Source organism: Pyxicephalus adspersus, chromosome 11 (genome assembly GCF_032062135.1).
Source record: "Pyxicephalus adspersus chromosome 11, UCB_Pads_2.0, whole genome shotgun sequence".
Taxonomy (NCBI): domain Eukaryota; kingdom Metazoa; phylum Chordata; class Amphibia; order Anura; family Pyxicephalidae; genus Pyxicephalus; species Pyxicephalus adspersus.
In genome coordinates, this window is record NC_092868.1 from 15966151 (window position 1) to 15981431 (window position 15281).

General features: G+C 38.3%; 1 protein-coding gene across 5 annotated transcripts in view; it reads right to left on the minus strand.

The window, feature by feature from the left end:
- The window catches only part of FLT3LG (fms related receptor tyrosine kinase 3 ligand), an 86381-nt gene extending 71395 nt beyond the window's left edge, over positions 1-14986 (minus strand). For 2 of the 5 annotated variants that reach the window (XR_011922634.1, XM_072425472.1), the window contains exon 1: positions 14681-14983. Coding sequence is in view for 4 of the 5 variants with exons in the window: in XM_072425472.1 (XP_072281573.1) it covers positions 14681-14861 (181 nt within the window). In the remaining variant the exon portion in view is untranslated. Of the gene's footprint in view, positions 1-14680 lie in introns of all 5 variants that reach the window. The other 3 variants (XM_072425471.1, XM_072425470.1, XM_072425473.1) reach the window with 3 other exon arrangements.
- Positions 14987-15281: the final 295 nt, after the last annotated feature.

Below are 15281 nucleotides of genomic sequence, written 5' to 3' on the forward strand. Positions count from 1 at the left end.
GGAAACCCACCCAGACACAGGGAGAACTCCTTGCAGATAGAGTCCTGGCAGGATTACGAACCTGTGACCTAGTGCTGCAAAGGTGGGAGTGTTAACTACTGAGCCAACTGTGCTACATCAAAAATATCTACAAAATACACCAGCTCACTGACACCTGCTGTATTCATAACCCTACCAGAAGAGTAGGCAAACAGCACAAAGAGCTGCTGAAATTACTCTGATCGAACTTCAAATAAAACATGACAATCACTGTGAGTATGGCAACCAGTGCAGTAGATCCTTGGCAAATGACCCAACACTTTTGAGATACTTTCAACATTTCTATGTTGACCTTTAAAACTTAAAATGACAACACTTCATTTCTATCAATCCTACAATTCTATTAGGAGCATATTTGACAAATCAGACCTCCTCTCCTTTAACCCACAAACCATCAGAATACTGGAACAATCCATTACTTTTGAGCTAATACCTTGACCAAATGTGAAATGTGCCCATAAGGCAAGAGGCAGCATGACCCAGGCCATCAATATGGTACATTCCCTGTCAAAGGCCATCATAACCTCCTAACCATCTACTGAAGAACCTTGACAAAGTTGGCTGGTCCCTCATTCAAGGCACACCAAAATCTTATCTGGTACACAATATGTGGTCCACAGGCCTAAGAAAATATTACGTAAATTGTGTAAAATTACATGTCTATATTCATGTTTGGACCAAGCCACTGCTCTGACCCATTCACGTATGGATACACATTTAAGCTCAGGGCTAGTGAGCTCTGTAAACAACATATTTATTACAACAAAAGGGAGGGAGAGAGATATTATTTTCCCCTATTTATAATGAAAAAAATACAACCTAGTAATTCAATAATTAAGAGGATAGCAGTGGCCAGTGGTCAGAAAGGCGTACAGAATTTGTACTTAACAAGTGATGTGAACCTTCATTTGAATTATCCAACCATGTGAAAAGCAAATTCCTGTTCATTTCTAATACCCAATCATGTGCAAATATTCAATGATCAAATAATAAAAGTAAATATTTACATGCTTTTTAGTGCTAATTCTTAGCCTAATTTATCCCAGATAAATCACACAAAACAGCATGGGGTAAAACAGGAACATTTTAACAATCTCAATGCTATAACAAGAAAATTTATAGCACTGAGATCATCTAAAGCAGGAAGTACCATTTCTTGGAGCTCTTTCTATAAACAGCTGATATATTTAGGAAAGTAAAATATACATCTAGCTGGCTAAATGCAATATTTAAAATGGTAAAAAAATGCAATGATTGTGTGCTGTATAAATAAATTTTACTTCCATCTCCATAAGACAGATATTTTTTTATTTAATGATAAATAACCCACTAGAGAAGGCATTGCTGGCGCCGTACAATATCTGTCCACAGGCAATAACTCAAACATACTTAGGGAATGTTCAGACTAAGTATTTTACAGGCTGTCACTGCTGGTACTTTAAGTTGCTGCAAAAGTCTAGCAGAGCAGTTTTTTTTTAAATACTTTTTTATGAATTAAAAGCATTCGGAGGGGTCAGAGATGGCAAAACACCCCTGAAAACTAAATGTTTCCAAAAATTGCAGTAACAATGGTGCCTTGTACTGTTTGTCAAATGAAGAATAAAAAATGCACCAATTCATCCCAACGTTACGTTAATAACTGCTAGTCTAAGCCTTTGGACTGGTTTAGACCTACAGTGAGACCAAGCGATCCTACATGGCTTCTCCGGAGGCTTACACCTTGCCAGCCTCTCAGAGACCAGCACTACAGCTCTGGTTCCTAAAGAACCTGCAACTGCCTTTTTGACAGTGGGTAGAAGTAGGTGGTACTAAACCATTCACTGCTGCCTCCATTCATTTTTTTTGGGCTGACATTGGCAGATGCTTTTTTTCAATAGGGGAAAAAATGCAAATCTCACGCATGCACTGTGAGATCAGCACTCTTTTTTCCCCATTTACAGCAGGCTAGGGTCTTGCACTGTGCAGGAGTGAAGCCGGAAGAAAGATGATGGCGAAGCCCATTCTTTCCTTCGTCCCGTGCCACCCTGCTATTTTCATCCCGATGCAGGACCCAATCCAGAAAAGCCCTGAAGGGCTCGAGGAATCTGCACAAATTAGTTTTTTTTTTTTGTTTAGTTCCGCTTGGATAAAATAGAGGAACATAGTGTATCAGATACATATCCCATATTGCATGGCTATAAAGATACACAACCTCCATCTTTAAGGTATATCTGTCTTTAGTTACATAATTAATACAAAACAAAAACATATCAGGCTAAGATGTTTTTCCATATCTGTAGGAGGGGGAGAGGTGTACAAAGGACACAAATTCTGTGGAGGAAGTGGCACATAAAAGCAACCTTTAAAGATATATTGAGTATAGTGAACACAACACAAGCAGAAAACCTACGCTTACATGTCTTAAAAAAGCTATGTTCAACTCTTTCCAAGTGACAGTTTTTGTTTTATAACGACTCTTTAACCATTTCAGTACGAGCACCTAAATACCACTTATGGGACTAAGAAATTGTTATTGGCAATAACTTTTTTTTAACATTTATGATTCCAAAGTAACAGATATAGGTACAAACAAATATGTCTTTTATTTCCTATACAATCTAACAACTAAAGAACATAAGACAACAAAGCAAAGGTTCTAATTCAACCAGTGTTAATTTTAGATCAGCTAATCAACTAGCTTTAGTAAGTAGTGCTAATAGTAAATAATAAAATAAAAGTTAATAAATAAAATTAATTGTATTTTTTTCTGGTAATGCTTAACTATAAACAAGAACTTAAAAAAACCTAAAAATGTTCCCTGACTTTGCACGCTGAACTATTTATAAATCTTTAACTGTAAAATGTAGTTAAAGCAAGCAATTCTTAACATTTGTAGCTGCTTTAAATGTGCAGTTATGTCTTCTCAAAGATCCTCAAAGACCATACCTATCTAGATGTGGATTTCAATCAGTTTCTACCAGCTTAAAAAACTTGCTGGTTTGTTCTCACCAAAGGGCTGGAGCCTGCTGAGATCTGCTTTGCATAGAAGATAGCTTAGCTAATATTTGGAACTTTAGTTAATATTATTAGTTATAGAGAGATCTAGAGTTTAACTGCTTCCTTAGAACATGCAAGTACTTTAATATGCATGTCCTAGGGACAAGGTTAGAATTATATGATAGCATTTGATTTCATAAATCAATAAAAATCATTAGGTATGGGGAAATGAGGAGGAATCATTTGGTTAGAGTTAACAAACAATCGTTGCAATACTACCCTTTGTTTTTCAGCCATTCTGTTGTAGATTTGCTTGTGTACTTGGGATCATTGTCTTGATGCATAACTCAATGGGCCATGTTAATAAAGCTCTCACAGGCTGTAAAGGATACACTTTTCACTTGGTGATCCAGAAATGATTTCAGTCCTGGACTAGATCCATTCCAAGTTTGCTGGATCATCCAGATTCAGTGATGCAAGTGTATCTTCTCCAGCCTTGGAGACAATAAATTAGGCCCAATGACAGCAATGTGTCCAGGTCCTGTGGATGCATATCAACCCAAATCATGACTTATCCACCACCCTGCCTAACAGTTAATATGAGGTGTTTAGTTTTCACCAAACATCTCCACTTTGGTGTTGCATAGTAACATAGTAGGTCAGGATAAAAAAAAAATAGGTCCATCAAGTTCAACCACAATGGAAATAAACATAGATACCAAACCCCATGGACATGGTGCAGAGGAAGGCGAAAAACAACCCTGATACAATTTGCTTCAACAGGGGAAAAAAATTCCCTACTGATTCCATGAGGCAATCATATGTTCCCTGTTTCAACGGTCTCTGCCTTCTTTACTTTAAAGCCTTAACCCAGGTATATTCTGTGCTTCTAGTAAAGCATACAGCTTTTGCTTAAAGCAATCTATAGTAGTTGCTGAAACTACTTCCTGAGGGAGCCGATTCCACATTTTCACAGCCCTTACAGTGAAGAATTTCTTCCTTATCCGCAGCTTAAACTTCTTTTCCTCCAGACGCAAAGAGTGCCCTCTTGTTCTTTGTAATGATCTCAAAATGAATAATTGAAAAGAAAAGAGTTCTCTATATGGACCATTTATATATTTATGCAGGGTGATCATATTCCCCATTAAACGTCTCTTTTCAAGGGAGAGTAGATTCAGTTCAGCTAATCTCGCCTCATGGCTGAGCTCCTCCAATCCTTTTATTAGTTTCTTTGCCCTTCTCTGCATTCTCTCCATTTCCACAATGTCCTTTTTGTGAACTGGTGCCCAAAACTGGACTGCGTATTCCAAGTGAGGTCTTAACAATGCTTTGTACAGGGGCAAGATTATGGCTCAATCTCTGCAATCTATTCCTCTTTTGATACAAGAATGTAATTTACTAGCTTTAGATATTGCAGCTTGGCATTGCATGCTGTTATAAAGTCTATCTATGATCCACCAGAATCCCCAGACCCTTTTCCATTCCTGACTACCCTAAATGTATTCCTCTGAAACCAGGGGTGGGCAAACTTTTTTAGTCAGGGGCCACAATCTGAAAAAAATGTGCCAGAGGGGCTGGGTCGATAATAGAGTGGGCAGGGCTATGCCATCATGACGCCCCTGAATGTGACATCATGATGGCATAACCCTGCCCACTCTCCCATCGCAGATCTAAACCTGTGATGGGAGAGTGGGCGGGTTGTGTGCAGTGATAGCCTGCCCACTCTCCCATCGCAAGCGCAGAGCCTGTGATGGGAGAGTCGTTCGGGTTGTGTGCAGGGCCCACTCTCCCATCACACTGCAGGCTCAGATCTGGGGATGTGTTCCGCAGCTCTGGCCGGTGGGCCTCCCGGCGGGGTCCTTCTCCTGACCCTGCTTGGGGTGGCACCGGCCAGAGCAGCGGGACACCCAAAGGGCCGGAGAAACATCCCCATTGGGCCGTATACGGCCCGCGGGCTGTAGTTTGCCTTAGACAGTATGAGGCATGACTGTTGTTAGCCCCCAAGTGTATAACTTTACATTTACCTAGATTATTATTTTATTATAAAAAATTTACTTGCCAAGGATTTTTAAATATATTTAGTGTATTTCAGGTCTGCTGAATCCTGAAATTACATCAGTTTCATTGAATTGGCTCTAGTTCTTGTGACACAGGAATCGAAATAGACGATTTTACCAACAACAAATGTTAACAATGCATACTATTATTAATCTTTATTTACACCAAAGATTTGCATATTTTGGTACTAAACTGGGTGATAAAAATAAGTATTGGGCTCCCCATATGGCATGCAAAACTTGTGTAAAGTGTCTACATCAGTGGAAAAATGGAAAACAGAAAAATTTGAAATTTGGTGTACCTATGGTATGGCGAGAGCCCAAAAACAATCATAATGATCCTGGAGGCCAATTTCTTTCCACCCAATGCCTCTCACGATCTTTGCTGTCCCATGTTCACAGATAACAGGGATACCTGACCAAGAAGGAAGCATACCATTTAAAGGTCAACACGGATAACCTAATTGTGTTGGTGATATTACAACAGCTCAATAACTCTCTTTATGTCTGCATATTCGTCACAAAGAGAAACTGAGTTGAGACTGACCTAAATATATTGCCCTTGTGAAGGAGAACACACTTTGCTTTGAGCTATCGATGAATAGACGCCATTCAGTTGAGGTATAGATTGAAATTCCCAATTCCTCCAATAAACCAGGTTTGTTATGGCAATACACAAAGCCACTGTCAGTTCTAATTTACTGCAGAAATGCAATTTCCCAAGTAAGTTTTTCTCACACAGTCTTGATGCTAGGAATTCTGAAGCCTTCATCGATAGTCCCAAATCTCATGCCAAATCACTCAACTCATGCTGATCAAATCCCTTACGAACAGAGTCCTCTTCAATTTCAAACTCTTCATCATTGTTGTCACCTAGTTCATCACCATTAACATTTTCTTCAAAAGAGGATAGTGTAATGAAAACCGTCACTGGGATTTCATCTGAATGAGCCACTGGGCGCCGATGGTAAACAAGGATACTCTATGTTACATTTATTTTTCTTTGTATATCCTGAAGTTTTCACTATACAAAAGTAACAGTCACTGAAATGACCTCCTGGTTTTCACCAAACCATAGGTATACCAAATGACATCTTATCACATGTTCCCTTTGTCTACATTCGTAAACCCTCAACACAATGTTTGAACACCTTATGAGGGGCCAAAGACTTATCTTGATCACCAAGTTCACCTTTAAAATATGCCAAATAGGCTTGCTCTACAAATGTGCTGACGTTCACCCTTTGACTGGGAATGGTGAAACTGCCACAGATATAACAAAATTAGACTAGATAGAGGAAAACTAACTGCACTTTCAGAATAAGCATACCTATTTAGTGTACATAAGCTTACAAATTGGAGTCAACAAAAAATGTGTTGAAAATTAAAGAAAAACTAAAGGTGGTTATTCAAATTTTACTTCAACAAGCAGGCTTGGGGAAGATTTAGAGGAATCTCTACAAATTGTGGGACTTAACAATGATTTTTAAAATTGGACCTGACTAATGCAGCAAAAACATAAGACAGTCTGGTTTAATATAGGAAAACCGTAGATAATTTAGGGACTTTTTAGGTCAAAAATATCAATCATTCACCAAGAAAATATAAAAAAAAACATTAAATTTTATTTAAAGCTTACATATTAAAATCAAAAGATAAGAATGGAGAATTGTATTTAAAATCACATATTTGTGTACATCTCCTTGTGGAAACCTCTTAAAATGAGATATTCCGCAGTTTCTAAATGTTTCACAGATGCCAAGTCTGCTTCATCAGGAAATGGAAAACAACAGTTAATATTCCAATATTAATCAATTAGTATGGTATATTTGTAATTGAATTTATAATGTATCAACAATATTTAATTATTCACAAACTTACGTTTAAATTGAGTGCTAGCGCTATCGCCCGTGTACCCCTCTCTAATAAGATGCAGCCAGGAGCCAGCATGAAGGAGATTTAATACTTCAAGTAGATAATTTAAATAAGAATAGATAAATAGACAAGACAAAAAAAGTTGTCAGTTAGTACAAGTGGGCTCTAAAAACTCCATTGAGCCAACAAATGACTGACACTTTTAATTGAAGATTACTTTATGTCTCAAATTGATTAATTGATTATGCTAATCCTGGACCACATTTCAGTTTTAGATTCTAACAAGGGTGTTGTCTCATCCTTCAATTATCCTAAATTAGCTAGTTTCTCTTAGCTCTTATCTGGGCAGCCTTGTTGTATCTGAACAGTGTTTATTTGCTTTGTTTATCTCTATCCTGAGACACTGGCCCAAGGTTTCTGGCTATTTATGGGGCTCCTCTGTTGCAGGGGGCTTTGGGTAGATCACCAGCTCTTAACAGAGTTATTGTATTTATTATTATTATTATTATTATTATTAAACAGGATTTATATAGCGCCAACATATTACGCAGCGCTGTACATTAAATAGGGATGAGTCATCATGCACGTTCATGATAAAGGGTGGATGGACGAAAATGGCATGAGGCTGTGGATTGACAAAGTGTGGTCCAAACGTCCTGGCGGGCTTCTGAAAAAAACTTCCTTATTGGTGCTTGACCAGTTCAGAGCGCACATTACACAAAATACAAAAAAGAACTTTAAGGAAGTTAAGACCCAAATAGCTGTGATTCCTGGTGGTCTTACCAGCCAGCTGCAACCTCTGGACGTTTCCATTAATAAACCGTTCAAAGTTCTGATGCGAGAGGAGTGGAACACCTGGATGGCAGCTGGGAACCATGATCTGACGCCTACTGGGTGGATGAAGAGGCCCACTATCACACAAGTGTGTGAATGGGTTAAAAGGTAATGGGAGTCCGTGAAGGAGAACATTATTGTCAAATCCTTCAAAAAGTGTGGCATTAGTAATGCCTTGGATGGAACAGAAGATGACATCTTATTTGACACCAGTGAGGAAGAAAGTGATGACAACGACCGCGTGGATCTGTCCTTCCTCATTTCTGATAGCAGCGAAGAATAGAAATTCTTGGGGTTTGAATAAAAACATTACAGCCTTATTTTTGTTACTTTCACTGTTGACTGACTTTACTGACTGTTAATGAGAGTAAAGATAGTTCTTAATACGTTACATAGTTGACATAAAATTGTTCTTAAACTGTTGTTAAATTTATACAGTTGATATAAAATATTTTACTACAGTATTTGGTTCAGAATCTTTTTTTTCTAGATTTTCCTCCTTTAAAATTGGGTGCGTCTTATAGGCCGGAGCGTCTTATACGCCGAAAAATACAGTAGCCATAAAATAGTTATCTTTAAAGAATTTAGTTCTTATTTGTAAAAAACAGTTGTGAGGTAGGATACAAAAATGTGTCAAAGTTGCTAGGTACATGCGTCAGAGAGCAAAAAACATCAAAACACGCTGCCCTTTTACACATGACTTTACCCTTCCAGTACCTGAACCCCAATTTCATTTTGATGAGTTATTTATGTTCTAATGATGCCATAATGAAGACATTTTAGGGGGTGTTAGCCACAGATGTTTCCCACACATTTTCAGTTTCCAACACCTCCCCAGAGAAAGTGGGGTTCAAGTGTTAGAAGTGGGCAGTAATGTGTAACAGGGCAGTGCATTTGCCATATTAATAACATTTTAAGCTGCGTACACACTTCCAATTTTTATCGTTGGAAATGAACGTCGAACGAACGACGAATGATCGATTGGTCAAAAATCGTTCGTAAAAAAAGTAACCAACGACGCCGACGAACGAGAATAGTCGCTGGAAATGAACGACCGGACCGGCGGATCGGATTGGACGATGATCGTTTACCATCTGGGGTAGCCAAAGGTGTATTTTCACAAGTTTTTACAATTCTGATGTTTCAAGTCATTATGACTTACTGTTTAGGAGATATGGAGGTTTGTACAAAGAGCTGAAGGGCTGCAGAATGACATGCAGTTACACACATAGTTATTTTGATGCCGATGACGTCATTACACGTTTTTTTTTTCAAAAAAAAGAAAAAGAGTCAGCACGAGCTTTGAAATGGGGGAGGGGCAGTCTGTGTCCTGATCTCATCAAAGCTGTGTTGGAATCCTCTGAACCCATGACAGCTAAGAATGGAACAGCCACTGCATTGTCCGTTCAGAGAATTAGAGCTGTGGATGAGAGCCAGGCGGAGAGGGCGCAGCAGCTGGGCGTCCCACCCACCAAAAAGAGGCTGGGGAGAACTATGCCATATCATTAATACATTTACATTGGGACTGATTCAATAAAGATTTGTTAAAGACTGGAGAAGATAGATTATCATTGGAGAGTAATGCAAGAATGGATCAGGTTCAGGACTGAAAACATTCGCCAACTAATTGCATTTTTCTTCTTTTCAAGAAATCCATTTCAGGTTTGCTTGCTAACCCAGGTCCACCCATAATAGTCTATCTTCTCCAGTGTTGGAGAGCTTAAATCAGGCCCCTGTCACAATGCACATGTGGTATGTTATGTAAAAGGCTTTAAAATTTTACAGTTAATGGCTAACTCATAATTTGCAATGAGCATTGATTACCTAATTTTACTGCTATACTTGTTATCACAATGCCTAAAAGAGATTATTTACACTTGTTTTATGCACTCAGGAAGTTTAAGGATTTCATGTCAACTTGCTTATTCATGGTAAAGTGATAGGTTATCTTTAAAGTGAACTTTCTGACCCATCTGTACAAGCACCCCCACCCTTCCTTCCACCAATACATCTGCTGCAATATACCCTCTGTTTCCTGTTAGGATGTGGTGATTGGGCTTACTGGCCAGTTACCAGGCAAAGCACTCTCATGGGACTAAGGGTTACATCACTGGTAGCTGGAAACTTCAAATTTTAAATTAACGCGTTAAATAAAGAATGAGCACAGAGGAATTACATACAGCTGATTCAGATGGTGGGTGTTAAAGACTTTGCCCCTGATGGAAAAGAAGACAAGATATCTTAAACATTCACACTTTACATCCGACTATGAACTACTGAAGAGTGATACCAATGGTATTAAAATCTGAACATTTCTCATAAAGCACATGAACTCATTTAAAAGCCTCTACAAATATGACAAATTTGTGAATACAATCTAAGCAGCTGCTAGAAGTGGTAGTTTGATAGCTGTTTAGATAGTGGACACACTTACTAATCATTAATGGAAGACAACTTCAAAGGTGAACAATAAAAAACATTTTTAATGGCAGAAGACATTCTTAGAATTTAAGTGGATAATAAAAGATAAGAACACATTATGAACAAGAACATCATTGCAAGGAGCAAGGGAGGAGTGTGATTCCTTGCAGGAAGTGTTACAGATAAAGCACAGCTGAAGGACACCCATCTCTTGAAGTATTTTTCTACACATGCAAATTTGGAGTAAATCAATAAGTCTTTTGCCTGAAGACCTGTTAAAGAAAATAAGAAATGGTATACTTGGCTAAGGCATATGAAAAGGAAGAAAAGAAACGTGCAGATGCTTCTAGCTGCAGAAATCCGGGCATTTCTATTCCTGCTAATAATTGTGACTTCAATAAACATAAATTATGAAAGCTCCTATGTCATGTGTTTCTACCTCCCCTGGGAAAGCCTAATGGTGAAACGTGGAAACGTGTCAGCAACAGAGAAGACCACATTTCTTGTTGTTCTGGAAATGTATCCATGTTTCTATTCATTGACACAATAGCATTACCCTGTCTAATGCCACTCTAGACTTCAGCACATATTTTTACATATTTTTACATAGTTGCATAGTAAGTCAGGTAGAAAAAGACATAAGTCCACCAAGTTCAACCACTAGGGAAGTAAATATATCCCAGGTATAAAACCCTATGGACATAGTTGATCCAGAGGAAGGCAAAAAAACCCTGGTACAATTTGCTTCAACTGGAAAAAAAACCCCTCCTGATTCCATGAAGCAATCAGATGTCCCCTGAATCAACGGTGTCTGCTATCTCTACTTTAAAGCCTTAAAACTTTAAAGCCTTAACGTTATGCAAGCACAATGTATGCAGGCGCAAAATTGGGTGACCTAGGTGTAAAAGGTTTTTAACTCTCCCCTCCAAAAAAAGAAGGGTTGTCTACCCTTTTATGTAAGGTAAAAATTTTAGTTTAGGCCCCCTTTAAGCCTGAAATCCAGACAGATATAAAAGACACAAATACAGACAATAGAGTGAAAGGAAGATGAGCTCATCAGTGTGTGCTCATCACTATTCAGTCAGTCCAAGGAGAAGTTGAGAGGAGACTAGTGAATGTAAAGCTGCTGAGTGGCTGTGTGCATGATCATTCATTTTTTATTGACATTTGTACACAGAATAGGGGACATGTAATCGCTAGATCTATCCGCCAGGATGGATTCTCATTGTACCCCAGAATCATCATAGGTCATAATTTGGATGAAATCAATACAGCAAAAGAATGCAAAATGTTAAAAGAGAACAATGTTTTTATGTGATCTATTTTTATATCTAAAAAAAGCTAATTTGTGTGTGTTGCCAACATTAAACTGGTCTTACTTCTAGAAATCCAAATATACAATTTATTGTAATCTATTCAGTCTCCTTAAGATCCACGAAAACTATGTGGTAGGAGCTCTTCCTAAGGCTGGGTTCAGACCTGCTTTGGGATGATGTTCACCATTCATCGCAGCTCCCAGAGGCTGGCAGCTTGCCAGTGCTTGGTTCACACCTCAGCGCTGGTTCTTATAGAATTAACATCTGCAGATTTGACAGCAGGTATCAGTGAGCTGTATTGCAGTGAAAATAAAAATTCTTTTTTCACTTTTTTTATAAACTGAAAGCAACAATTCTAATCTAGGAAGGCGGCAGGTATGTCAAACCACCCCGGAACGCTGAATGTAGCATCCCAAAAAAAAAATGCAGCAACAATAGTGCCTTCTGTCAAATGAAGCATAATGAATGGGCCCATTCAGCCCAAAGGTAATTCAAAAACTGCTAGTCTAAACCTAAATTCTGACCTGTTCTGAGATTAAGGGATCCCACATGGTTCCCTGAGGCTGGCACCTTGCCAGTTACTAGTCACTTGTACTGTTGAGCTGCAGATTGACAGTAGGCAGCTGTAACTGGTTACATTCTCTTTGGAGATGCCATGTAGAAGCATCAATTTACTGGCCAGAGTCGTGGCCCTCTGACAGGACTGGGGGTTGGGGACCCCTGACCTAAACAATACACTCCATTTGTAGCTAGTCAGCCCCTGCATATTTTATTATTATTGTTCATTCAGATTGCAAGTTATATCCTTATGGATAACCAAGGCTTGTGGAGTTGGTGAGTCAGAAACATATGCCAGCTACCTATAATCAGAAAAAAATGTACTAACTTCAAACAATAATTAATTAATATTGCAATCATAAAATACAAAATGTTAAAATTTATTATTTCAAAGATTTTAGTAATAATAAAATACTTCTCTGCCCCCCAGGGAGTAGTTCACCAGTGCAAAGTCCTGCTGAGTTTTCATACAATCTGACATTTACACATCATTATATTGTGGACTAAAGTACATTGCAAGTGTTCTCATTTCATTCTAGTTGTAATATGTTTAAACATGAGTAAATGCGTAAGTGAAATTTGTAAGCTCTACGACCATTCCACATGAATGTAAAACTTACATAGCTCATGAAATAAATTTATATATTAATACATTTGGGTTTAAGGTTCGTTTAGATAGATCTGGATTATGCAGGACTATATTCTACATACACATTCTCTGCAGATCTGCTGGAAATCCCCTGCGAATGTTGTCCGAAAGTTTTGTCTATCCTTTGAAAACCCAGTTCAGAGAAGTATTCCCCTCATTTACCTTGCAGATTACCAGCATGCTGCTCTTGGGTGCACCCATTGCTGTATTGCTCAAGGTGACCAAGCCCTACAATAACAATTGGAGAGTCAGTAGTTCAAAAGGAAAGGAGTAGAAATTGAATGAATAATTTGCTAACCCTACAGCCATGGGCATAACAAAGCAGTTGGATGTACAGGTTTAGGACATCCGACATTTGGACCAAGATACAACCGGCTTCCCTGCTCCCTGTGTGCAGGGGAGGTTTGGAGGGGGGAGAGGGTGGTTTTTATGACTTGTAGGGGGGGCTTTTTCTGTAGCCTCTTGTAACTCTTTAATGACCAAGACAAACTCTGCAGTTGTTTTTGTTTTTCATATCAAAGCACAGCTAGCTCCAGAAGTTTTTTTGGGTTTTTTTTTTTTTTGCTTTGTTTGTGATTAACTTACAGTGATTATTTTATACAGTAACTGACACCACGCTGCCTAATAATATGTTGAGACAAACATCTATCCTAATTTCATTCATTAAAAAATTCTACCTGTCCTGACTTACATACAAATTTAACTTAAGAACACACCTACAGTCCCTATCTCATATGTAACTACCTACCTGTACTATGTCTGCAAAGTGCAAAACCCATTTAAGAAAGTCAGCCTGAAGCTGCTATTTCTGACCTATCCTACAAATTTAGGTACTTGGCTCTCATTCTGACTACAGTATATTCATGCTGGCCATACAATTCTTTAGTATAATGACAGCACTGTATCTTCCTTAAAATGACCACAATACATTTCTGTTTTATCTGCAAGCTACCTTTCAACCAAAGGCAGACAATTTAACTTAGTTTTTTCCAAACAGGGTTTCGTGGAACCCAGAGGTTGCTAGTAGTTCCTTAAGCAATTTGTGCCCTTCAGGTTAGTAAAAGTGACAGCAATGATCTTTTTGGCTGTTTGTAAGGGTGATATTCTTTCTGCTGGCCAGTAAAAAATGTAAAAATCTGTTAAAAAGATCAAGAAAGGTTGATCTAACTTGTTCAAATTGAACATTGATTTTGTTCATTTAATTAGGAGCAAATGATCACTGTCATGACTTGATCTATATTTGATAATACTTTTATTATTTCATGTAAATGTGACGCAGCCCTGTATAATAAATAGGAGTATCAAATAACATACCTACATAATAAACTAGTACAAACAATGACACAACAAACAATGAAACAATGACAATGAGAACACCTTGCCAATAGGTGAAAAAGGGTTAGTAGTAGTAGAGTTTGGCAAGTATAAAACTTTGTACACACTTGCAATAATTGTTGATGGAAATGATTAACAAATGTAGTAAAATTCAACGTGCACTGCAAAACCATTCTATGGTTAGGGAAGGACGAGTGAGAGCTGTCCCGCTGTGTCCTTCCCATAGGAAACAGCATCCTGGCAGGACAAATTACAAAGTGGGGAACAGCTAAACAGATGTAAGATTTTCAGAGAATGTTCACTGAAGTGGTGGGACAGCTATAAAGAAGTGAGATTTTCACTGAGACAAGCGTAATCATGTGTGTGCAGCATCTCTGTTTTATATATTCAGAAAACTTATATTAAGTCTGTAACTTTTTCACAGCCAGTAAATCAGCAGGAGAGCCATTTGCAATAACAGCTCCTTTATTTATCCAATGAATTTAGGTTGATTCTTAGAAGTAGAAGAAGCCAACGAAAGCATGCAGCATTCAGTGGTATGAGCCAGGGACAAAGGTTTTAGCATGACTGATAAGCTAATTCCAAGTGTTCCTCTCCTATACACATTTAGGGCCACCTACCTGATCGTGGTGTTGATGGAGAGATTAGATCGGTGTTCCAGATGTCCTCATAGTCGATCAGTGAAGGGTATGGACACTCAAATGATCTCTGGAGTCGAACTGCAGTATTTAAAGATTGCTGTGGAATTCCCCGTCCAGAACTGTGCTTTATCCACGTGTGTCTCTTGCACATTTCTCCCATAGAGCTGTCGCACAGTCAGAGGTCAGTGATGTCACTGTCATGTCAGTCCTATATAGGGCTCCATAGATCTTCAGCTGGATTTACCCCCCAGCTTGTAGCACACTGTCTCCTTACTAAAGGATTTAAAATGAAAGTGAAAGTGTTGGGTGAATCCTGGCACAGATCAGAATTCTATCTCCATGACTAGGTGGGACCTTAACCCCCTAGTTGCTGGGCTAATAAGAATGACCTGCACTTCTGCTTCCATGTCTTGCTATATGAAAAATAAGTTTCATACAAAGTCCATAAAACTTGGTTTTATTTTTAATCAAAAATCTTCAGGACTTTATCTGCTGGAGTTTATACATCATCATGTTCTTACCCTGTTAATAACATAAAAATACCAAAATTAGTAAAAAATTAATTGAAAAGTAGGACATT